Source organism: Alternaria ventricosa (assembly GCF_023758065.1).
Source record: "Alternaria ventricosa strain BMP 2768 chromosome Unknown scaffold_2, whole genome shotgun sequence".
In the NCBI taxonomy this organism is placed as follows: Eukaryota; Fungi; Ascomycota; class Dothideomycetes; order Pleosporales; family Pleosporaceae; genus Alternaria; species Alternaria ventricosa.
In genome coordinates, this window is record NW_026055682.1 from 879,560 (window position 1) to 904,732 (window position 25,173).

At 53.2% G+C, this 25,173-nt stretch overlaps 8 protein-coding genes across 8 annotated transcripts; 2 read left to right on the top strand and 6 right to left on the bottom strand.

Moving 5' to 3' along the window:
* Positions 1-892: 892 nt before the first annotated feature.
* Positions 893-1,717, bottom strand: J4E93_001295 (uncharacterized protein; the record flags this gene model as incomplete). The annotated part of the gene is made up of 1 exon (XM_049339247.1): positions 893-1,717. The coding sequence occupies one exon, from the start codon at positions 1,715-1,717 to the stop codon at positions 893-895; it is 825 nt and encodes a 274-aa protein (XP_049203204.1).
* Positions 1,718-3,061: 1,344 nt separating this feature from the next.
* On the top strand, positions 3,062-4,510 carry J4E93_001296 (uncharacterized protein; the record flags this gene model as incomplete). Its single annotated transcript, XM_049339248.1, has 4 exons — positions 3,062-3,370; positions 3,421-3,725; positions 3,773-4,373; positions 4,430-4,510. 4 exons carry the CDS (start codon positions 3,062-3,064, stop codon positions 4,508-4,510), a joined length of 1,296 nt encoding a protein of 431 aa, XP_049203205.1.
* A 142-nt stretch (positions 4,511-4,652) lies between these two features.
* J4E93_001297 (uncharacterized protein) lies at positions 4,653-6,086 on the bottom strand (the record flags this gene model as incomplete). The annotated part of the gene is made up of 1 exon (XM_049339249.1): positions 4,653-6,086. The coding sequence occupies one exon, from the start codon at positions 6,084-6,086 to the stop codon at positions 4,653-4,655; it is 1,434 nt and encodes a 477-aa protein (XP_049203206.1).
* Positions 6,087-7,719: 1,633 nt separating this feature from the next.
* Positions 7,720-8,373, bottom strand: J4E93_001298 (uncharacterized protein; the record flags this gene model as incomplete). The annotated part of the gene is made up of 2 exons (XM_049339250.1): positions 7,720-8,132; positions 8,205-8,373. The coding sequence occupies 2 exons, from the start codon at positions 8,371-8,373 to the stop codon at positions 7,720-7,722; spliced, it is 582 nt and encodes a 193-aa protein (XP_049203207.1).
* Positions 8,374-8,863: 490 nt separating this feature from the next.
* Positions 8,864-11,481, bottom strand: J4E93_001299 (uncharacterized protein; the record flags this gene model as incomplete). Its single annotated transcript, XM_049339251.1, has 5 exons — positions 8,864-9,511; positions 9,567-9,981; positions 10,041-10,191; positions 10,243-11,129; positions 11,186-11,481. 5 exons carry the CDS (start codon positions 11,479-11,481, stop codon positions 8,864-8,866), a joined length of 2,397 nt encoding a protein of 798 aa, XP_049203208.1.
* A 3,666-nt stretch (positions 11,482-15,147) lies between these two features.
* J4E93_001300 (uncharacterized protein) lies at positions 15,148-16,574 on the bottom strand (the record flags this gene model as incomplete). The annotated part of the gene is made up of 2 exons (XM_049339252.1): positions 15,148-16,201; positions 16,252-16,574. 2 exons carry the CDS (start codon positions 16,572-16,574, stop codon positions 15,148-15,150), a joined length of 1,377 nt encoding a protein of 458 aa, XP_049203209.1.
* Positions 16,575-17,591: 1,017 nt separating this feature from the next.
* Positions 17,592-18,323, bottom strand: J4E93_001301 (uncharacterized protein; the record flags this gene model as incomplete). Its single annotated transcript, XM_049339253.1, has 1 exon — positions 17,592-18,323. The coding sequence occupies one exon, from the start codon at positions 18,321-18,323 to the stop codon at positions 17,592-17,594; it is 732 nt and encodes a 243-aa protein (XP_049203210.1).
* A 3,011-nt stretch (positions 18,324-21,334) lies between these two features.
* Positions 21,335-24,976, top strand: J4E93_001302 (uncharacterized protein; the record flags this gene model as incomplete). Its single annotated transcript, XM_049339254.1, has 1 exon — positions 21,335-24,976. One exon carries the CDS (start codon positions 21,335-21,337, stop codon positions 24,974-24,976), a length of 3,642 nt encoding a protein of 1,213 aa, XP_049203211.1.
* Positions 24,977-25,173: the final 197 nt, after the last annotated feature.

A 25,173-nucleotide genomic window follows, 5' to 3' on the forward strand; every position in this document is an offset into this window, starting at 1 on the left:
GTCTTATAGACAATATCTATACCTACGACTGCAACAATTTCCCACTAACGAAGCGGCTGAGCTGAGTATTGCATCTCGCATTTCATTTGGATAGATGAACCACAGACCCCTTGCCTGCCTCGGTGTTCTGGCTCAGACAAGATGGGCTAGAACGCGTACATTCCTGCTACCGCCATAAATGAACACGAGAACGTGACCGTCTCCCGCCGGCAGATGTTGATCGACTGATGTTTACCGAGCAGAAGTTTGCACTTCTTCCTGCAGCCAGGCAGGTGGCTTTCCCGATGTTACGGTCCGAGAGTGAATTGACCAATCAGCAACCTGCTCGAAATTGAGGGCGAAATATCGAAAAGTATGGGGAATTAGGCTTAAAGTAAAAGTGCGGACAGGGCTGCCGTAGTTGGACCCTTTATCCCTACGCAGCCCGGCAAAATCGGACTGCGTTGAGCGAATATGTGAGTGCTGCAGCGCAAAAATAGTGACAGTGTCCACTTGGTGCGGAATGTTGCATTAGACCTCTTCGCTAAGATGCATATAGATCTGATCTGACTTCCTGAATCCACGCCATTTGTACGGCTTTGTACTAGAAGATGCGGGCCAGACACTTCGAATAACCTAAAGTTTATGCCTGATCAGGTACGGACCGAGGCGGACGCACCGACAGCGGTGCATAGGAAGGTTTAGGAAAGTTCGGTTTGAGTGTTCTCATGAACGGTCCAGGAAGCAACCAAATTATGCGAGGAAGAGAGTGAACAGGTGCGCTGTAGTCTGTAGTCTACATTAGTGCAACGACGAAAGCTGCTGAAACCCCAAGACAATGTAGACTTTTAGGTCATGTATTGATAATCGGCGTCTAATGCTTTCCTTGAACGGTGTGTAGAGATGAAGCGCGCTATCCACGGCGTACGACAAACCACAGCCGCCTTGTAGTGTCGTCCAGATGGAATTTGAGGTGGTCTTTACCCAGCGGCTTGAGCTTGGCATCCACGGTGAACTTGATGCCGAGATCCTTGCCTATCTCTTCCCACATCTTCTGAAAGCTTTCAACGTTGTGTCGATACATTGTGCCTGTAGGACCGTCCTTCTCGAGGGGCTCGGTGGCTCCGACCTGTCGACCGAGTATCATAGAGCCTGGTTGAGGGCGTAGCAACGCGACAACGGCTTTGGAGACTTCGAGTTGTTTCTCATATCCCCACAGATGGAAGAAAGATCCGGCATAAACCATGTCCATCTGGCCTTGGAGATTCGTGAGCGCTGATTGAGGGTCGAAAATATCTGCTATCAAGAACCTCGTCTTGAGCTTCTCTCGATCGCGAAACAACTCGTAACCCAGGTCGATGAAGTCTGGCTGTAGATCGCAACCGTATAGGTTCTCAGTCGGTGCTCCATCGTTCGCAAGCGTACGAATAGTCTGGCCAACGCAGCAAGCCATGTCTAGCAGCTTTTGACCTTTGTGTAGGCGTTCAACAATCTCTTTGCGCTCGTCTGGGAGCTCGGAGAAACTGGGGTCGAGAAACCGAAACTGCCCGATGCAAGGATATGGATGCACCTTCCAGGCTTTCTCACGAAGTCGGACAACATGATCAAATACGTCATCTGATGGGATTCCACTCCACGATTCGAGAAGCCGCTGGGTCTCGGGAGGGATATTGTCGTTTGAAGGGTTTTGTTCGAACCAAGCAGGCATCGCTTTCTCGGGATCTTTGATGTCGGTCATCGTGATATGTACCGTACCGGCTTTCGTGAGATGCGATAGTGATGTCGGCACCTGGGCAGGCACGGTTGGTTTGCTGTACTTCCGTACTAGCGCCGCGCTAATTGTTATTTCCGTGCCCGACCCGTGAACCATCCACCTTCATCCCCTGATTCCATCCGGACTCACAGCCCGCTCCCCGCAAGTGCAACGCCGACCACCCTTGGAGAGACCGAATTAACTCACCAAATCACTCGCAATCATACCCTTCTTCTTTGGTACTATTAAACAGGCGGACGTTCTTGACGATTCTGAAGTCGCGTACTGTCTGCAGTGGTGCAAGCCCTGGAAGCCACGAGATCCTTGGAAGGCTAAAGCATGTCGACTCAGCAAAACTAGTTCTTCGGAGCCGTTATGAAAATATATCATGATCCTGTTGAGATCTTTCTACATACCAACGACCTGGTCGGATAATGATCAACGTGTGGCTTGCGACATAGCAACAGCCTCCCAACATCCCTATGTGGCCGGGTCTGCTGATTACAGTGCCGACCAAGTCCTCATACTGAGAAGAGCTTTACATATGACCTTTTTGTGCAACTGAACGGAAGACACGGGTTTGGCATGTTGCTCACGAACGACGTACAGGAATCGAACGCCGCGACCATTTTGCCAGATGCACGATGCACGATGCACGATATCTTGACCTTGCAAGCTTACTTATTTGTCAGGAACGACCGGCTTCTTGGGAATCATCAGTCAATACACATGTGGAGCTGTGCTTCAAGTACTCCAATCGCATTCCGTCATGTGTAGCACAAAGCGGCTAGCATGTTCGTTGGAGTCATATTCACCAGGGGCATACCGCAGCCGAGATGACATGTCTACTGTCGTCGAAGGCGTCATTGCCAGTGGGCCTGAAAGCACTCCGCACGTAACGTCTCGGGCTACATCCGAGCTGTACGTATCCACCAGTTCTCTTGCTACGTCGCCAACAGCCATGCTCAAATCGATCACCGACCCGTCGATAATGACAGCGTTTGGCTTCATGACGATCATGCCAACCTTTCAATGAGTTCAAGGTTCACGAACCCACATTTCCAACATGGTTCATGACGATCACGTACATACCAAGCCAACAGAAAGAGCGTATACTGGGGCTATGGGTAAAACGGCTAACGTAAACGGTACTTCCCTTCCGACGTACTCTTATGACCTGGCAAGCTCGGCTTCCACTAGACCTCGTTATGTTGATGAATTGCGTGGGAGGTTAACGAAGCCTATATATAGTGCTGGACGAAGAACCGGTGAAGATTGTAGATCAACCTCTATCTTTACCTCGAGCTCGCCATTCTCGAAGTCTACGCAATGACCGAAAAGACCATCGACACCCTTGGACGTCATGATACCGAGAGCAGCACGGATTCCGAATCGTGCAAGGTTCAGGAGCGCGAGGGTGGGCGTGCGGCATGGCTTACGGTTTTCGGCTCCATACTGGTGTACTATGCCTCCTTTGGGGTTATGAACAGCTTCGGTTTCTTCCAGAACTACTATAGCAGCGACTTCCTGAAAAACACGCCACCATCGACTATCGCATTCATTGGGACGGTTCAAATGGCGCTCATGAACTTACTGGCTGCTCTTTCTGGTGCTCTTTGCGATCGATATGGCGTTCAGGTTAGTACTCGCTCCCGTCACTCATAGAAGAAGACTGACGCCATAATCAGAACCTTTACCTTGGCTCAGGCGCTGGTACTGTGCTGGCCCTCATCATACTGTCCTTCATACATCCTGGACAGTTTTGGTTAGTGCTGATGACACAAGGCTTGCTGATGGGTCTTACCATTGCTTTCGGTGTACAGCCAGCAGTCACGGTAGTTGGTCAGCACTTCAAAGAGCGACGTGCTTTGGCTATGGGGCTAGTGTCTACAGGATCGGCCCTGGGCGGCATCGGCTTCCCGCTAATGTTCGATAAGCTCCTGCCGAGATTGGGCTTCCCAAACTCGCTACGTCTTGCTGCTGTCAAGATAGCGTATGTAACAGCCGCCGCGTCAGTCTTCCATCAGCTAACTGTCTCAGTGTTTGCTACTTGATCGCTTTGTATATCTCTACAAGCAAGCCCAGTGGCAAACCAAGTCGCAAAGGGCTAACTTCGCTTATCGACTTCAAGGGATTCGTCGATACACGCTATGCTGTACTATGCGTTGGAACGTGGTTTGCTATACTGGGCCTTTGGATCCCCGCGTACTATCTCAAGCCATACGCAAACACGGTATACCCCGGTAACAAAGTTAGCGACTACTTCTTGTGCATGCTGAACGGCTCCAGCATCATCGGCGCAACTTTGGGAGGCTTCATCGGAGATCGAATCGGTAGACTGAATCTACTCTGGCCCATTACCCTCGTCTCTGGTTGCCTTTGTCTCTTCCTTTGGCTACTTGGCAACTCCATGGCTACTCTGATTTTCTTCGTCTGCGTATACGGCTTCTTGACCAGCAATGTTACCGCTCTTCCGCCCTCCATAATTGGCGACCTCACACCCAATGACAAGTTAGGTGCGCGCATCGGAGCTTTCTACAGCGTCATTGCTATAGCTAGTCTTGTCGGTACACCGATTGGCGGTGCACTCATCACAAATCATGACACTAAGGACGGGTATAGATGGTTGATAGTATTTTCGGTAAGCTACCTGCTACTTATGAGCAGATAGCCCATGCATTTACTGACCATCAACAGGGTGCCGCTCTCCTCATCGGATCGGCTTTCATGTTCATCAGCCGGCTGTTTCATGACAAAGTCCTACTCAGCAAGTTGTAGGCATATCGCCATCTTAGTAAAGTGGGAGAATCATTCTGGACAAAGTTGATGACATTGGGGATCGAGACCGACATCCGCTCTCTATACCACCTGCACAAAGACTAGAACAGTCGCTTAAAGCCCTCTTCATCACGTCTCGTCCTCAGCCAGAGCTCGGATGGAGAACCTCCCGGCACGGTGTCTCGCACCGGCACTTGGGCGGCCAGAACTCATCGGGGACGATCTCTTGCTTCTCTCCATACGTCTCTTCCTTCTTAACACCAGGAATAACATTTTTCTCCAACTCTATACCACCCTCGTCTTCCTCGTATAGCTCTTGGAGCTCCTCAGTAGTAATCTTTAGATCTTTCTTCGCAAAGTCGCGAAGGCTCAAGAACCTGATTTCCTCTTCCTCGTCCATGAAGCCATGAAGCTTGACAACTTTGTATGGAGCTAGGACCTCGGCGGCGCTCTCGTAGATCAAGCGATGTAACGTACGGGGACAATTGAATGGTTCGCCGTAGAAGATGCTGACTGGTAGCTTTCTCAAATCGTCCTCGAGATACCCAGTGGCATCTGGTAGTTGGAAGATCAACTCATTCAGGTGTGGAAGCTTCTCGAGGACTTCGAAGTTTGGCTTATGTGGCATCCAGTGCTGTGCGAATGATCCAGCAGTGACTTTGAAGAAACAAAGCGCGTCGATGAAAGACAGCTGTAAGTAGATTTTGCGGATGCCATGACTGAAGGTCGCGAATCGGTCCAAGTGCGGATAGAGCTTTGGGAACGCTTTGTATAGTGTTTCCAACTCCCTGGCCTTCTCATCGGACGGGAGACTGTTCACAGCGGTCAACTGACGATGTTTGTCTAGTCTCCGGATGCTGCGCTGGAAGCTGAGCACGCTCTCAGCCACTATACAAAGCCCATCGCCGAACTCGAGGTCACTGTTTCCCGCAAAGCACAGGCGCAGGCTGATCGCGCGTACTTGATGGGAGACTGTGAGGAGAGATGCCCATTTTCCCAGCTGACCGATGACTTCTGGTGCGCCTTGCGTGACCTGGCGGATGCGGCCTCGAGACTTCTTCTGAATTGGTAGCGGAGGAGATTGGTGCAGGCAGAACATTAGGACACGCTCTTTTACCTCAGTGGGTAGGCCAGTCCAATTGAAGGTCCGGCCGTTGGCATTCCACCATTGGAACATGATTTCGTCGGCGACAGGCCCATTCAACGGCGAGAACTCAGCCTCGAAGAATCGCCCCACCGGTACGAACTTGGTCCTCATCCATACCTGAACGGCACCCTTGACAACTTTGCCCTTGTTCCTTCCACGTTTCGCGACCTTGGGACGGCAGACGGCGAAGACAGGGTCGGTGCCAAAGTTGTAGAACCCTACGCAGATTTGGAAGTCTCCGTCGATATCGGCGAAACGGTCTGGATTTGAGTCGTGAGTCGCCTGGCATACGTCGATTGGTATGTTGAAGTGTGCGGCGGATTGAAGGCGGTACTTGGACGCGGCCTCGCGGATCTGAATGAGGAATGGATGATGAAGGGAGGGAGGATCTTGCCATGCGCTTGGCGAGAAGTTGATACTGAAGCTCATTTTGATGTGGCAATGAGGCATCAGCAATTGGTAGTCGAGTGGGCGTCGTGGGAAGTGGCTGCAATGTATGAGGCGCGAGGTTGAAGGTTGAAGGTTGAAGGTTGAAGGTTGAAGGTAGAGGGTTGTAGGTAGAAGGATGAAGGTAGAAGGATGCTACAACTCTGAGATCTTATATCCACCAGAGGCTCGGCGGTGTGGATACCGGCGGTGTGGATATGGGAATAAGTATTGAGGTGGAGTCAAAAGTGAGAGAAGTTCATGGGAACAACGCTAGACCTCAGGCATCTACTCGCGCCGCACAATAGGTATGAAGTGAGAGGGAAAATATTGGTATTGTCTTAATACGCCAGTAAAGATAAGTGGCATATGACCGATTATCCCGAATAGTCATTGTGCTGGGAGGAGTGCAAATAGTTCAATAGGCGCATACATTGCACGGTTTCTACATTTCTATTGTGTGTTGATGTAATGTAGCCACCTAGATGAATTATGGATTACAATAGCATTCGGTACCGTGCTCTGTGAACAACAGATTGAAAACAGTTTCATCCTTCATTTGATTACATATAGTATTGCGACAAGCAGGTGCCGAAATGTCTGAGATGTTACTGTCATCTGGTCTCAACTTCTTGCCCTCAGTCTCTCTCTCTCTCGACAACTCCCCACAGCAAATATTCTTACTATAGCGCTCACTACCGATGCCCATCGTCATCAGACGACTACTGCTACGATATGATTGCTCACCTAGCACGGACCGACCGGTCCTTCGTTTGTACGCCCATCCAAGGTTACACATCCAAGAGTGTCTTGCGACGGAAACATGCATCACGAAGCCGACGCCCCACTGCGCGCACATTCGTAACGCCCATGCCTAGTCAGACAACAACAGGCCCCTCAACAATATCCTCGGATACCATTCTATCGATTCCTACAATCCAGCAGACCCCTTCCACAAACCCCACCGATACTACTCTGCCAGCGGCCCTGCAAACGCAATCTCCCTTCCGTTTTCTCGTCTACCCCGAGACTCGTATTCGCGGGAACGGGAATTCCGTTTGACGCTGACGGTTGCATCCCGGCTGCCGAGATCCCGTGTGACCGATCCTCTTCCTGGTTGTGGCACGTTACATCCAGTCTGAGTTTGGGGATCGGGATCGCTGGTCTGAGAGGGTGGGGCCGTGGCGGATGGAGGGAAGTAGTGAGGAGCGGTTCATGAGGGAGGTAGAATTTGGGTTTGAGGTATTTGGCTGTGGTGGATTGGTGAGTGAGCGGGAAAGCATGTGAGCAGGCTTGCTGGAAGGGTGTGTTGTGGGCTGTGGAAAGCATTATGTCGAGGGGTTTTTGATGGACAGGAGCGGAAGCTTCCCATTCCGACGCTAACAATTTGATGTTATGCTTCGTTGAGGCTATCCTCTCACAGTTGTTCGGACTGAGTTCTTGTCAGCAGCCGCAATAGATGCATGCCCTTCTCACTCACATCATCTATACCATAACTGATATCAATGATATCAATGCATCCACCATGCCTCATCCGCCGTTCAATTCCACAGCACCAGGGTATATACAGCATCCTCCTTCCCATCCCGCACCACCTTCCTTGCCCTTCAAAAATATAGCTCCTCCCTCCACAGCCTCACCAAACATCCTCAGCCCCAACCTCCCACTCCTCCCCATCCCCCCTAACACACTCCCCCCCAACATCCCTACTACAACTCTTCCGCATATCCAACGCATCCTCGCCATCATTATAATAATCCTTCACAACCCTATACACACTATACCCCATCTTGCGATACAGCTCCTTGGCAATCTCATTGCTGCGTCTGACAAACAAATCCACAAACCACGCGTTGGCCGCGTCGGACGATTGTTCGAGGGCAGACGACAGAGCGGTTGCGTAGCCGAGGCGGCGCGCGGAGGGGGCGACGGTGAGCGCGGTTATGTGGCCGTGGTAGGGGAGGTAGTTGGGGTATTGGATGCCGGTTGTGGAGGGCGCGTAGGGTTTTATCGGGGGGTCGAAGGGCGAGGATTCGAGTTTGCCTAGGACTTGGGGGGTGTTAGTTGGTGTTGCGCGTCTTTATATGCGGCATTTGGTATGATGCCTGATTGGGGTCTTACTGTAGCCTTCAATCTCGCCGTCCATGCCTTCTATTATCTGGCATAGCTCGGGCCATTTTGTCAGGTACTCGAGGTAGAAACCGATGTTGTATGTTTCTGTGAGGTGGTCGAGGTTGGTGGAGGAGATTCGGAGGAGGTCGGTTGGTCGCATTGGTCGAATTGTCGCCATGGTGGGAGAAGGGGGCGTGTTTTGGCACGCAGCGACACGTCGGGGGTGGTGGTGGGGTTGTTGTTGATGCGAGGTGTTGGAGGGATGATGCAAGGCGGCACTCCCGCGGCGAAGACTCGCTTAGACTCGCTGGCCTGCTCTTGCGCAAATGCGCTCTATCACTTGCCCATTGACTTGATTTTGTTGGTGATATATATTAAGAATTATGGACATATGAAAATGAACGCCGCTATCGATGCTATGCTTAAGTTACGTTTACAGAATGGGTATAGAGCAGATGAACAACAGCGCAGTACAGCCCGACCACCCGGTCTATATATCCTTCATCTTTTTTTTAATGCGATGATCTCATGCTTGGTCTCAACACTCTTCATGACATGTTTCTCTCAGTATATTCTTGTTGCGCCGTCTCTTATCTCCATGCGGACTGGTGTTGCCGTTCCCAGCGCTGCTTCTTCCTCTTCCTCTTCCTGAAAGGGAATCAGCAGTGCTAGATGCGGAAAGAATCAACACTAGCCTGTGCCCCATTGACATAGTCTTTGACCGACGACGCGCCTGATCGGATTCCGCGCTGGTCATAAGTCATCGGGCTTTGCGCTCGAGTCGGGGTCGAAGGGTTGCGCAAGTTCTCGTAGTGACGGGATACGCCGTTACCGTTCGTGTACGGAGATGCCCCGCGTGAGTTGCTATACTGACTGCTGGTATCGTTGCCATACTCATCGAATCGCGGAGTCTGGTAAGGTCGCCTTTCTCCCGCTAGGCTGTTGCCGCGGATATCGTTGGGGATGGGCGGTGCTTGGCGGAATCGGCGATGCGGTGCAGAGTGCTCCTTCTCGTCGACGAGGACCACCATCCAGACGCCCACGGACCCGTTCTGTCCGAGCAGAGGAGTGCAGTGTATCCACCGAGGTCGGCCCTCTTCGTACGAGTCTTCAAGGTCCGACACGGCGTGCGGTAGCCAGCGGATCTTCGCTGTGACACCGCGGGACCCATCTGCAAGCGCGTCGCTGAGGGAGTCTCGGACACGGTTGCTTCCACCAATGCGATCGAGGAAACGCGACTGGAGAATGCCGGGGACACGGAGAGATGGGGATGTGAAGAGAATACGCAGGGAAGGTGCCGGGCGCACAACGAGGTACTAAATTATGTCAGTCTCCCCGCATCGTCACATGTAGAAACGACAGTCCACTTACGTGTTTGTATGGGCCGGACAATCTGCCGTCTGCCTTGTTGATCGCTGGCTTCTCCGCCCTGTCAACGTCATAGGTAGACTGGTCCTGGATCAGCAGTCTGGGCTTATGCTGCATGCTCACATCGTCCTGCTCTTCCAGATGTTCCCTATGCATATTGCCGCCGTACTTGCGCACGGTGTCCAACTCGGTGTTATTGAACATCTCACTGAGCGCCTGGAATTCATCTTTCTGTGGCTCCTTCTCTTTCTGACCCTCCTCCTCATCGAGCATGCGCCGGAAAGCCTCAAGATCGGTGCTGTCCTTTACGAGACCAGAAATGTCGATTTGCGCGCCAATAAAGTATCGTAGGGTTCCGCGCGAATCAAGAAGAGGCGCAATCATCAAAAGGTTCATAAATGGCGATCCATCACGGCGACTGTGTTGAAGTCAACAAATGCTCACCAATGGAATCGCAAGAGTGACCGAGGCACTTACTAGTTCAGGAACACCTCACTGTGGTCTTTGCCTTCCCGGGCCGCGATGCCAAAGCGCTCAACACTGGCCCGGTTCGTTTTCGGGCCTTGGAGAAAGCGACAGTTGCGCCCGATAGCGTAGCCAACACCATACTGAGTCGTGCGGTGAAATTCTAGTTTCAGGTTAACAAACGGTCTGTCTCGTAGCGCAACGGTAAACTAACCTTCCGACGCGAAGATAATCGGGTTGTCAGTCCTAGATGGGTCTGTCAGGCAGAATACTTCGGCCAGACCCTCGCTAGCCTCACGAAGCATCGGAGGTAAATTCCCCGTTACGCGTTTCGCAATGCTCACGCTAACCACTTGAATGAAGACGTGGGTTATGAAAGCCGGAAGATCGTCGCGAACCAGGACGTCAAAGGCCCGATTGGCTTTTTCCTCCAACACTGCGTTCATGGTCGTCCGCGCTGGAGTCTCGGTGAAGTCCAAGCCCGGAATGGGTTCCAGGGCTTCGGCGACGGCATTGGCATAGCTGATGGCTCGTAGCGCTTTCAGAGCGTCGAGGTAGTAGATGAGAGTGGGAAGCGAGTTGGGCCGGGCGATGCTCAGGAATGACGTAAATCGGAGTAGCGATGCAGTGTCGGCGAAGATGGCCTTCAGATGTTCCTTCGAAAAGAGTTGCTCGGATCTAGTCTCGAGAGAATATTGTGATCGCGAGTTCTCGATGGGTCCGCTGACAAGGTCGAATGACTGGGGATCATCTTCCAGTAATGGCGATAGCCGGTCTCCGTCCTCGATGATATCAGCTTTCTGTTGGAGAGGACCCAGTTGTCGCGTTGCGAAAGACGGCGCGGTAGACTCATATGATATGACTGAGTCGGCTGAGCTTCGTATCGTGGTCGGCTGTTCGTTCATGGGAATTCGTGAAGACAGTATGTTCTGTGGCACGGCACTTGACGTGCGTGACATACTTCGGGTACGCGTCTGTTGCATGTCTGGCGTTGCACGTCCGTTGTTAGGCGTTACACGTCCGTTATTAGGTGATGAAGGCTCAGCACTCAGTCGCCGTTGCAATGATATGCGCTTCTTGTTGGCCTGAGGAGTGCTGGAACTTGGAGGGAATGAGTAAAAGGAAGGAAGAAACGAGGGGGGAGAAGAGGGGGTTACCTGGTGCGGGAAGGGATATGGATATCCTTTCTTGTAAAGTCTATCTGTGGAGCGGGAGCAGTATCGTCATCCGAAAGCCAACTTTCTCTTCGTTCGGGATCAGCCGGTCTAGTGACGGGTGAAAGAGGGGCACTCCTTGCATTTGAATCAGAAGCATCTTGCATGGTTGCAAAGTCCAGGACCAGTGGTTCATTAAACGCACCGCCACTGCCGTTGGTGACATTGGGGTGGGCATCCGTATCGGGTGCCATGACGCTATCGACATACGCTGGGGCCAACTCGGTTGAGCTCCCCATTTTGGCTGAATTGATAGTGGTATTCGACGTCCTGGCAGGATCAGTAGGCCGTTTGGAAGAGAACACTCCGTGAGCTGATCGCATCTTGTTCTTAAACAGGGCCATTGTATTCGTGGAACGCTACCACGTTGCGGCCGTCAAAAAAGCAAATGGGACAAGTGGGAAAGTTTGATAACTGGGGGCGGCACAGCGTGTTGGGGAAGGGGAGACGTAGATCGATGACGAAGAGAGAATTTCTGTAGGGTAAACATACCGGAGAAGCCAAAAACCGCTGACACGTTATAGGTCCCTTGTCTCTGAATAGCTAGGTACTAGTCGGTCGCCTGGCGTGCCTGGCTGGTGGTGCTACGACGTCGACTCGCCGGCGTCTGCTTTGGGCACCACAAAGATCGCTTTAGTCTGGTAGGCTAATGTTCCGGCCGCAAGGATGCCGATTGCGCCGATAGTGTGGGCTAATGCAAGGCACAATGAGATGTCGGCGATCGTGAGATTTGCCTCCCGCGGCAGATGATCGAAGGATTGAGGCTTGGTGAGCTCAAATAGGGAGTCGACCTAAGACAGGGGTTGCGGGTGCTATCGATTATCTGCCGGCTATCGGCGCTGTAAGCTGAGATCTACGATGGAATACTTCACGATGCTGACAGGTCCAACAATTCGATGTTGTCGCAGTCGAAACAAAGCTGGGGGGTTGGGCGTCGCATAACCAGCCCCCCGCATCAGCCACGAGTACATTTTTGTGCACCTCGCGGCATACCTTACATCGACGCCTGATCCCTGTGCAAATCTGCAGACCGCCATGGCTAAAGAGAATCTGCAATCGTGATGTGTTTCCTGTGTGTGGTCGGTCTTAACATCCGACACGTCGAACTGTCATAATCCTGGACGTGTCCCCGTTGGAGGAACTCCAGGGTTTGGGTCTAGCTGTCTGCAGCCGTGATCTGTGCTGGCAAAGGTTTGCAGCCGCCCGTGCTCCGTATAACAACAACCTCGGGGTAGTTAACCAGCCTAAGGGATGCTCTTCCGACTGCCCTGGTCTTCCTCTTCAGCTGTCAGTTGTCAACTTGACGCGCTTCCCGCAAACTTTGCGCTAGAGAAGACGGGAGTGAATCCCCGGCTTACCACCCTCAATTCCCTCTCCAGATGCTCATGTCCGAAGAGGGACTCCACTTGGATGGTATGATGTCGCTTTCGGATTGTGGAGTTTTCTGACTCGACATGGCAGATGAGTGCGGTGCATTACTCGCAACGCAGATCTTCGTTTTAGGAAGTCAGTCGCATTCAGTGGGTTTCTTGGAACATGGGTGCGAAACTCCACTCCAGCAGAGGTTGCCCTGGTGTTGAACTCCACGGCGTATCAGCGGCGTAATAACCTTCTCTGTTATCCACTACTGCAACCGAGCCGACAACGTTACAGCATGACGTGTATGGCACAGTGGATCCACGGTAGCCGTGGGTGGCCTCGACTCGACGTGTCGATGCAGGGAGATAATGCCCGATGGGAGTCGATTGCTTTTGGGATATTGTCCGAACAGCTTTTTGTTCCTTTTTGCGGGCAGTGGAGCCAAGCTGCGGTGTCCAGACGGCACGTGTCGTGGGGCGACGCTGTCGCATGCAATCTGAAATGTGGGCTGGAGCTGTGCAGACAACTTCGCGTGGGCAAGCGTCATGCGCTCATGGTCGACTGTACATGCTAATGTTCACTAGATTCGCAATGAACCTTGGAAGCCTATTGTTTCTCCTGCACCACGTGAGCAGCCAATCAACGGCCAACCCCGCCGAAATGCAGGCCAACGAAGAGGTGCGCCTAGATCCGAAATCTAGATGCCCGCGCATTTAGCTTTGTCGCGAAGGGAATCGATGAATTCCCCTGAATCTTGGGAAACTTGGGAAACCTTCGACAGCTCGGGTGGGTGTACGGGGTGACGGGCTACCAACCATCGGCTGTGTCCTAGTCAGGTATTGCGATTCCGTCATCTTAGTTCAGATCCCTAGATAGATGTCGGTAGCAGCCGATATACCTTAGATCAAACCTTCTGTCCTGAACCCCAGACCGCCACGTGCATTGGTCACTCTGTCACTCTGGCATTCCTACCAATCGCGACATTGATTCCTCGTTTTGTCAGTCACATGATTTTAGCTTTGATTGTCTTCTGTCACTGTCAGGCAACGTTCAGAGCATAGCCCATTGTTCCTCGGTTCTTATTCCCATGCTTCCCGGTGAAGAGTCCGTCAACTTCAATTGGCGAACAATATCGCGCTTCGGTCCTGCTATAAAGACAATATATTGCAAGACCACGAATATATTGGTAGGTTTATGTCTTTAAACACAAAGTGTTTTGAAACCCAAGATGAAGTGGAAATGGATTTATGTTTCTTTATACTGATCACCACTTCATTTCTTGGTGATACTTGTGATGCGCCCGCCGTCCTGTGAAACATTATCTTGTCAGGCACGCGCATCCTGAAGGTTCAATGTAGGTGGAGCAAGCTACAAGCTTTTTGTGAAGAGTACGTCGGCGAAGACAAGAACACGGATTCGGCGACTCTACGGAGGGCCAAGTGACTGTGGCGGGCTGTGGCACCGCTCGATAGTACAAGAGTTTTGCAAAAGTCTTTCCAAGTGGATCATATGCTCCTCTCCCCTCGGGCACGTTAATGACGGAGGTTGTGAAGTCGAGATACCTGCAAGATTTGAAAACGTACTCCAGCTACATCCGAAGCATCGCCGTGTATGCAAGCTAAATGTTCAATGTTTTCCCTTGAACAGGATGCTTGGATCACTGCCCTGACGTGGTTCACTCGCTGGTCCCCTGCCATGCCGTTCGATCGCAAGGGATACCCTGACATGTCTCATTCTTAGTACGACGGCCCCGTCTGCATCCGAGCGGCGTTCTATCGTACCTGGCGGACATAGTGCGTAGAACGGACATGATGGTTCCCTGTTGGCGCGTCGGTTGCCCGTTATGGTCCTCGGCGAAGCGTCATCGGTTTGGACGTGATGACGTTCATAGTGACGGCAAATGTGTTCCTGGAGTCTTTAGGCATCACGGGACTCGCGCTCATGGTTCAGCTGCCTTCGCTAGCATTTGAAATTACCACTCGAGCAACCCAAACAGACACCTGCCTTCGCTGCCACACTGAACACACTCGTTGCATTACGAGTTGAACAACCCAAAACTCACACCTAGTGGAAGTTTTAGTCCCAAGACCCTGTTCTCGGGGTAGAAGAGATTGAGATAGGCATCCAGGTCTAGGGGATACCGTACCCGAACCGACACGATCGTCAAATGTCGGACATTCAACAGGCACAGTAACATCAGTGACTTTATGAAAACGACGAAGATTACTAATCTTAGAAGCGGTGCATTCCTGGTGCTCTGGAATTTGTTGAGGGGAGTACGTCCCAGTACGCCGAAGAAGAGATGGGAGTGAAGTATGTTTTAACAAGTCTATCTATCGTTGGATCTATCGTCGTTCGTACAGGGTATCGTGTGCTGGTTACGTATAGTACATTGATGTAGCAGTATGCGTGCTCATCGTATGAGAGTCGTTCCTTCGGTTATTGAAGTGTTATGTTGTTGGTTCGCGTTGCGTTCACAGCTGGAATCGTTTCGTAGTTGGACTTGTCAGAGTAAAGGTCTGATGCTCAAGAGACTTGATGCTCATTCAGCGGGACGACCGATGTGACCGCATCGTTTGCCTCGTAGGAAGCTGAATGCGAGATCGCAAATTCTGGAGCGCTTCAGTCGGCGACGCATTGTCTAGGTCGTGACCGGACAAAGCGTCACCGTGATGTTGCGCATCGGGTATGTCTTCTTGTTCGGGCGGGACCTCAGAAGAATTTTTCGTGTCGTCGTAGTCTTGGGCTTCGTCATCATACTGGCGAGCTGGGCGTCTACGCGGAGGACGTGCTGTGGTCTGGGCAAGTTTCTGTTCAAGAAGCCATGCCTTGCGCTTGTATCTGAGGAGCTCTTCTTCTTGTTCGAGTGCCTTTCTCCTTGATTCGATATCTGCAACGGTGGTATCCGACTCCGTGTACGTGCGTGCATCGATGGGTTCGCGTGTTCGGTACGTGTTTGTGTAATTGTCGTCGCGGGGCTGAGACCGAGCATGTCGCTCTCGACGCGGCGGAGAGTTCTGGAGGCGCATCGTCTGCCGCAGGAGCTGTTGCTGTAATCTAATGAGATCGCGCTCCCTTTCAGCCAATTGGGCTTCTCGAAGCTCTATGTCGCGGTCTCGAGGCGGTGTTTGAGGGAATGGCTTAGGCCTGTCCGAGCTCGTGGGCAGAGGTCGGTCTCTTAAAGACCGCACATCCAGCCCATTCAGCAGCTTTGCAGGTGCCTTTGGAGGCAAGCCGACACTTTCGCGAAGCCTAGCAGCCTCGTGGTTTCGCGCCCGCCTCTTTGCTGTCAATTGAGGCTTCAGCATCTCCGGGTTGTTGGACAAGCGCAGACCATTTCCCAGGCGGACGTTTGGCTGTAGAACGCCATCGACCAATGTACCGCGAAACGTCTCCAGAGCCTCGCTGTTCCGTAATCTGTGTTTGAATTTCAATTGGGGGGCGTCGTTGAAGCGTGCGGATATCGGGCGGCTTTCGGTGGGGTCGAGGGTCAGTTCGACATTTTCGAAGGGCGGGTCGGCGACAGACACTCTCTGCCCATCTTGGGCGTTACGAGCTAGAATGCGGAATGTGTTCTCGCGTAACTGTCTTGTGTCCTTACTGGTGTGGTTGTTAGCACATACATCCAGACTGCAAGCCGTGGTACTCACTTGATAATGATGAAGCGCTTCATGTGCGGATTCTCTCGCTGTATCTCCTGCATCTTCGGCGTCGGCCCACTTATGAACTGCGCAGCTATCTTCATGCGCGCTTCGAAGATGTCGTGAGGGAACCACGCAAAGGGAAGTATGAAAACAGACCCATCCTCAAAGTATGCCCATCCAGTCGGGAACTTAAACTTGCTGCGGGCGTAGAGGCTGCCCAGATTTACAGAATTATACTGCGGTCTAGTCAACCCAAACGAAGGCCCAGCGCCCGGGGGCGGGATGCTGTATAGACTCCTCAGGTTACCGTATGCGCGGCGGAAGGCCATAGTCCGCCGATGTGGGTGCTATGCCCCGAGCCCTACCTTGTGTTCTACACTATGTGTCGCGAGTGGCACGCACTGTCTCTGCGGCGGTAACGAGTCGTGATACGTGAGCGTGTGTAGGCGACACAGCCATGGCCAGATCTAAGACTCCGCGGGCAAGGCTAAGGCTATCGGAGAGCGAGGAAGCGCATAATAGGCGATGGCGTACGCACGGAGGAATATGCGGCTAGACAGGACAATCAGCCTCATGTAGAGAGTGGCATGGTAGACACGTCAGCGACATACCTCGTGGTGGCTGCAACGGTGGTGTGGTGGCTGCGAAGGATTCACGATGCAGCACTCAAATTGCTGCGCACGAGCCGTTTGAGTCGGGTGTACCGTTCCGCCACCCCTTCGTTGATCGGCATGTATCTTAATTGCACCTCACATCCTATTCGGACCTCCTTCACTCCTCTCTTCTCTTTGCAACTAATTCTGTCGAAGAATTTCTACGTTTCGTACACTTCTCCTTCAAAGTCATTTGTTCATACTATGTATGTACTACAAGATCGCCACTATAAACGCAGCATCGAACAGCCCATAATGCGGGTCTAAGAAGAAGAACACACCCTCCCACATCCATCTGATTAATCGTGACGGCGCCGTCAAACTGAAACGTTGCCCCCGCCTAAAATCCAACCCAACTGCTGTGCAGTTGCTGCGCATCTATGCCAGCCTGCCGCCATCCAACGTCAACCCCGTCAACGCCAAATAATTTTACCGCTCCGAGTTTCCTCCAAGATCAACCTTGCGCAATCAGTAATGATCGGCATTCTTCGTAGACGACCGTTGTTCCGACTCCTGGCTTTCCGAGCGCTGTCGGGCGAAAGAGTTGGCGCATCCGCAGAAAGAGCAGTGCCAGAGAATGCAGATTGATCGAGTCCATTTGTCAGACTCTCCTCTGTTGAACAACGACTCAGCTGCCTACATGAGAATGCAGATCGACGTTTCCTTCCACACGCCGTCTAGTATGCGCCCGCGTCATGCAGCGTTCTGCTTTTCAACTATGCTATCTATCGCCATCGACCGAGTGGAAGGTGTAGTTGGTGTCGGTGGTGCCTTTATTTCTGACTTGTTTGGAGTAATCTGCGCCTGCAGTTGTGGCTGTATCTGCGGCGGCATAGTCTGAGTCGGCGATAAGGATGTAGAAGCTGCGTCCTCCTCGGTAGGTTCATTGTCGTCTCCAAGTATCTCGTCCACTTCCCGCAGCCAGTTGGCCTTGAGGACCTCCATGGGAGGATCCAAGTCGCCAGGCTTCCCGCCGCGTCGAGCCTCCGCTGCAGTCATCTTCCTTTCACCGCGTTTGTGGGGGTGGAAATGCATGCGCCGAAGGTGGCTTGCGGCATTGTAGCATTCGTTGTACCTCTTTCCAGTCTGGCATGCCTTACAGTTGGCTAGGAACGACTTGTCGGGCGACGTGTCGATTGTCACCCAGACTTTACGTGCCTTTTTGTGGACACGGTTGGTATGACGTCGCAGCTCATGCTCACTGCGGAAGCCATCGGGATAGTCCGCGCAGAGGGGACACTTGAGTCGCAATACTTTGCGAGATGGAGGCTTGGAATTTGCTTCAAAGGTGGGCGAAGTAGCAGGCGTCGTCTGAATGCTGGGTGCTGTCACAATGGTCTCCCTTGGTGCTGGAGTGGGCTCTATTGGTTCGCTAGCCTTGGTATCCGTGACGGTAGGGGTAGTGGTCGCCGCATCTTCTTTCATCCTGGCTCTGGTTCTTGTAGGAGGCATCAACTTGATGGCGCCAGATGAAGTCCAGGTAGGTTCCGACCAGGCTGAAATACAGTAGTGCTGTGCAATTCCGTCACACGGTCCGATACAGCTGAGTGTTGGGGAGGCTCGCTTGGTGGGGCGCGTCCTGTCGCTCTAACGGCAGCTAAAACCGACAGGTTCAGAGAATGGCAGGTGTAGTCCTGGGGTACTAGGGACGTGTGATGTGTTTCCAAGTCGATCTAGAAAGGGCGGGGGGCCAGGCAGCAAGATATCCCGATTTTCGCTGGGCCCAGTGGAGTGCGCACGAGGCTGGAATGGCGCAGTCAGCCTCGTTTCCCAAGGTGAGTGGACGAGCCTTGAGCTGCAAGCCACGCTACAAACGGCAAGCTGGCGAGCTGAGTGCTTATTGGGTCTTCTGCCTCAGGCTGAACGACGTGTGCTGAGCCCATGGCGAATCAGGTGACGCAGCCTGCTTGAGCTGGGCCGGTTTCTGGGCCAGTTGGGCCAGATAATCAAAAGGAACGAAGGATTGCCGTCCAAACCCTGCTCGGATCATTCCGTCTCGCAACGAACTGCACGTCCAAGAAAGCGGAGGGTTGCGGGCTGGCTAGGGCGAGCGAGCATTGTGGTTCATGGCTTGGTCATGCTTTTCCTAATTCGATGTTCCGGCTCGCGACCGACTTTCGCAGCCTGGGAGTAACCTGGACCTTGACAATTCACATCGCATCATCACCCGACATCACGACACCCTCTAGATGCTTCTGGCAAGGCAGCATCAGCATTCGCAGCACTGGTCTCAAGTTATTTCCTTGTTCAGCCTTGCTCCGGGCCTGTACCGGAAGACGCCTTTGGCTGGCCCAAGCGGAGCCGAGGCTCTGGACGAATCAGCGAGCGTGGGAATTTGCTTGCTTTACGAAGGGTCGCCGATCCAAGGAGCCAATTGGTGTCTCCAGCAAGCCTCGAGTCCAGCTGCAGAGGCATGGCTTGCACCTAGGAAGCACGACGTCTCCGTCATTCGCGATCGGCTGCAGCCTTCTTCAGCTCGGCCGGTGTTGATCCTGCGCTCTCCATCTTGCGAGTCTGTCGGGTGGGGCGCAATCAGACTGTACGAAGACACGGAGTTTGGCCCTGATCCTTCGCCTTGCTGAAGTCAGACTAGGCCACCTCTCCGTCGTCCGATATGCGGTATATGGGCACTAGATGTAAGATCGGTCGACAGATGGCCCGAGGCTGACGTCCAGCGGCCACGAAACCTTATCCACCGATTAGCATCAAAGGACCCTACCGCGGGCGTGGTACCCCTCTTGCCCTATTCGAGCATTGGTCGCAAAACACCATGCATCCTCTGTTGCATGAATACCACATTCGATCTGCCTGACTTGTGGCATACCATCGCGATGATGCAGCTCTGACACCGTTCCGATGCGACCCTGATAGGCTCCAGCGCGCAACATGTCAGCCTTTCCGCCCAGCGCTGAAGCACGCGCGCCCTGCGGAGGGAAAGGGTGTGAGTAACGCTTATCGATTCGTAAGCCTCCTAGCCTGCATAGGGCTGGGCCGACGTTTCATGTCTCGAGATACTCGTCATTTTTGCAAAGTACAGGAAAAACCACGTTTGCGAATCGATGAGCCATACATGCCCTGCCGATGCCTTGTTGAGGAGATTGCTTCCCGGCTCACAGGTTCAACCACATGGCTCACATTGTTTACCCTTACACTCATTATGCGCAGTCGTACTAGCCCGTCAGCTTCGGCTCTGCCCCTCTCTCCGGGCCAACTGTGCTTTTTCCTCAGCCTCACGCTGCAGATGCGAGTACAATGCCTCTAATACGACGGATGCGGACTGTACCTCATCTGTTCCGTCTTTTGAAGGCAGTGCAACCGACTGTCAGTTGTTCGGAGCAGAGCTGAACATGTAGTCAACCTCTTGAGATGTTTTCAGCCCACTGGAGCAGTACGCAAACATACTCACACTGGGCCCCAACAATGTGTGCAGACATCCGCCAAAACATATCTACGTATACTTGACCAGAGTCTGCAAAGCTGGCAGCTGGCTTCCTTTGGAGCAGGCTCTCTGTCGATCTGTAGGATATCTCGGGTACATGCCGTGGCCGAGCGGCAGTAGTACAGGAGAGCCTATTAGCAGATCGTTATCTGTGCTCTCCGCACAAAGCAGTGTGGTGTTCGGGGAAGGTACCCGCTGCCTATCGTCTCGCTATGGGTGTGAAGAGGTCCACCTTCAAGCCTACATTGACGCTAGGTGTCTTAACTTGCTTGTTGTACTTTAGTGTAGGCTGCAGGTCCGTGTAGTTTCTTCTTTGTATGAGGTGGACGGCTGTGTCTGATCTTCTTTGCACATGCGAACTACCCGACGAACACATTAGCCTACCCTAGATTCTGCCGCTGATACTAAGACGGGAAAGACAAGTCGCTACCATAGTGCCGGTATTGCTGGACGCCTGAAGTTGTTCGATGTGGTCAAATGGGCTAGAACGTCTGGCAAGGCCAGTCTATGTATCATGTGGCTTCGATGCAAAGGAAGGTGTTATTGAAGACGACCTGGCTGTTTGATGCCCAGGTGTTCGTGGCTAGGTTTCCTGACCATCCCCATTAGGACGAAAATTGACCTTCCATACCCGTCAAGCAGCTCAAAATGACAGTCAGCACACAGATTCCGATGTGTCTTATGAGAAAGTCGGATGGCCTGGTGAGTGTGAAGACAAAATAGCATGTGAAGGAGCTGTTGCACACGGGCCCACTCTTGACGTTTGGATTAGAAACAGGGGTGCAGGCGATCATGCTTCTCCTACCGAGGCCATCCTCCAGACAGCATCGAGCCGCCCACCCCACATATGATTTCATACGCTGCTACGTAGGCATCGCATCGCAACATCGCCTGGTCGCGATACCCCGGACACGGCCGCACCTCTGCTCGCGCAGCCGTCGGCATCCGCCATGCGCCCCCCTGGCCCTTCGAGGTGACATAGGCGCCATCACCAGAAATGTCAGCAAGCTCCAGCCATGGCCGGCCGTCGGGAGACTCGGACCGCTGGACGACATCCTCGCACACATACATCGCCAGCAACTCGGGCGCATACACCGACTACGGCGAAGGGAGCTCTTCCCCGCGGCGGAGCCAAGATTTCAGACCCGGCACAGGCGCAACCAACGACGCAGGCAGCTCAGCATCGGGCAGCCTGTTGGCTAGGGACTCGGTGCATGAGGAAGACTTTGCGCGCCGAAAGCAGCGCGTTCGCAGATCTGGCGGCTTCCTTCTAGATTCGAATTTCCCAAGCGGGCCACGGCAGCGGCATGGCAACCACGAGGCTCACCGGGAGGATGCAAAGGGCAAGCGCAGCTCGCGACACAATGGCACACACGAGAAGGATGTATCCAGCTCGCCTTTGTCGCGAGAGGTACAAAGAGATGGCCCCAGTCCTGCCCCGGGTGCAGCATCCCGCATCGACTTCACCAACTCCCAAGACCGCCACGACGAGCGCATACAGATGGGCAAGACGAGGAGGAGCGCATACAACATGCAGCCTCCAGCCCGTGATCGCGACCCCTCGCCCAACACCGCGCAGCCACGGCAGGCCATTGACCCGAACCAGCTGGTACACATGGCGCTGAACCTGAGCGAGAGTCGACGGAGACACATCAGCAGTGGGCAGCTTCTGGCATCCCAGTCACGGGCTCCCTCTGCTTCACAGCGAGAGGGCAGCTTTTCCAACTATGGTGCCGGCGGCAGTCTCAAGCAGTATCTCAACGAGCAACGGCGGACTTCACGCAACATATCCCCAATGGGCGGCCAGAGCTCTCCGACCCGCCACATGTCTACCTCCATGCAGAGAAGCGCATCCATCGCATTTCCAGGCTCGCAGAATATAAACCCTTCTCCTGCCACGCTTGCTCGAGTCGAGAAAGCGCGCGCGTACATCGAGCTTCGCATGGAGTATCTTCGGCTCTTGGAATTCCTACCGCCTCTTAAGCCCGATGCTAATAACCCAGGCAACTTTGTCTTTTCCTCCAACAGTGTTCCAGGCAGTCCCCAGGCACAGCTCACCCGTGTGCCGTCTCACGCTGGCAAACAGCACGAACTCGGCCGACCGTACAACCCTCTCCAATACATACGAAACCGCCGGAGCAGGGCTCGGGAGCGAGTGACGCTCGACCACTCTTCGGAAGAATTCGACGACGTTGAGCAGGTACGCGAATGGGTGGATCGCGTTGAGCAGCATGCGAAGCGAGCCGGCTACCGTCAGAACGATGCAGTACAGCTGCCCAAGATACACCACGATCATGAAGTCGGACCTGCCCCGAGCAAGCCTGCGAGGCCTCACAAAGGCTGGATCTTCAGCCCACAAGAGTTACTTGCGGACGCGCACTGGCTGGAACAAGGCGACAACAAGCTGCTTGTGGAGAATCGCTACGGTCGGAAGGTATTCCCGCCTCCCAAGGAAGTGCAGCCAAAAGACTTCCTTTCACCACGCGCAAGCAAAGACTACCCTGACAACCGGAGGAAGAGCTGGATTGATGGCTTGCCCAGCATCGCAGTCGACCACACGACAGGTGACGAGAGCGACAAGGGCAGCGAACGTGGCCGCAAGCGAAGGTTGCTTCCGGCGCTGCGAACTGATAGCCCCAGAGGCGGCAAGCATTCCAGACGGGGTTCACGGCTGCGCAGCCACGACGATAGCTCCAGCTCAGAGTCAGAATCAGATACTCGCAAACGAAAGACTCGTATAGTCACCGACCCAGATCACAACACCGGGCCTTTGGCTTTGCTACTTGAGCAACAAGCTCGAGAGTCACAGCCCAAGTCAACCCCTGACTTCACGCCAGATACACCGAACAAATGGGGGCGGAATGAAGAGATCACATCAGACAGCAGGCCATCTAGAGCCTCGCTGGAAGTCCCTCGACCCACGAACGGCTTCGCATACATGAAGGAGCGGCGCAACTTCAAGATGCCACCGAAGGCTCGTACAAATCTTTCTCTTTCCATTGACGATAATGAGCCTCGTTCGTCTTTCGACGACCAAGACAGCTCAGCTCCAAACACCCCACACGCGAAACGTTTCCCACACATTGGAGGCGATCTCTCGTCACCTCCCAGTCGATCAAACTCACAGACGAGGAAAGCGAAACGGGGCAAGTTCAACAGCATTTTCCATTCGCATGACCATAGTGATGATCACAAACATGAATTCCGCCCAGACTCTGCTGGAACAGACAGGAAGGCCAGATCTCGGCAGACCAGTGAGGAAACTCCAGACGACAAAGAGGACAAACACATCGGAACAGCCATCCTTGCAGCTCCTGGTGCTGTGATGAGCCTACTCGGTCACCGCAAGAATGATAGCGTCAGTAGCTTGCCTAGCCCGGATAAGCTACGTCGCAGGGACACCCAGGAGCCGCATTCAGCTGTCACAAGGTTCTTCAAGGGCGTGAAGAATGAGGGCACCAAAGTTGGTGATATCATCTTCAGAAGAGACCGAGCCGACGACTCGGATGCAGACACTGTTTCTGACCGCAACTCTGTGGATTTTGACGACTATGGCACTGTCAAAGCCAGGCAAACCAAACGGCCACCGATGAGTCGGACCGTCACTGCAGGGACAGACGGTAGTCTTACCGGCAAGGACCGTAATCATCTTGATCTACCATCGTTCCGGCCAATTCACACAATCCCAGATGAGGAATCAGATTATGAGCATCATATCTCACGTCAGGCGCGAGAGCAAAAGAACAGTCGCTCACCTCGAATCGATCGGCTCTTACCACCTCGCATGGATCTTGGTACGATCTCCGGGAACTCTTCCACGGGAGATCTTACTCTTACCCAAAGCCATAGCCAGGAGCGAATCAACGAAGTGCTCGCTCGACCTGGGGGTGACATGGTGGGCCTCCCTCCCACTGGACTTCGAAACGCACAGGGCTCGCATAGGCAACGTAGTGCTTCTCGACCTGGGCTTAACGGGAGACATTGGAGCATTGCCGACGGCGATGACAATGCTGCTGATCGTAACAAGAATGCAAATGTTGTTACCCAAGCGGACATTGCTCGGGTGCGCGCTCTATTCCTGTGCTCAGGTGTCAAAGCAACGGAAATCGACCGACGCGCGCACAGCGTAAGAGATCCGCCACCCGAATTCCTAACTCGCGCTGCCGCCACATCAAAGATGCGACTCTACCCTGTTCCGCGCAAAGAAGAGCACGTTCTCGCTGCACGTATGTTGGTCAAGGATCTGGAGTCATCAACCAAGGCATTACAGTCCTCACTTGAATGTTTCCGCGATAAAGCCATTCAGCAACTCACCAACCAGATCTCGGCTTTGCAATCTACGGTTGACTCGGACCTCATGCCGCGTATCCTAGAAAGCGGAGACCAAGCTGTGCGCATCACGAGTGAGGTTTCCGGACAAGGCCCCCTGCAGGTAAAACAGATCACCGACGAAATTGACCGTATGATTCGCACGCGCAAACGCAGGATGCGCTGGATCCGAGGGTTCGGATGGATGCTTGTTGAATGGGCTCTCGTTGCGCTCATGTGGTGTCTTTGGCTTATCGTCGTGCTCGTTGGATCTGTCAAGAGAGTATTTGGTATGGGGGTTGGAGTGATCAGATGGCTGCTGTGGCTCTAGGTGTGCCCAGTACTACTCAGTTTGTTTTCTTGCATACGACGGCGTTGAGTATTTTGTCGGGATCTTTCCTTTGTGGGCGTTTTGGATAGTGGGTAACAGGCTTGTATACTGCGATACCGCGCGTTATAGACTGTTGTACGAATATTGGATGGGGCTTTCTTGGTTACGTAGGCGTACATATAAAATTGTAATGATGT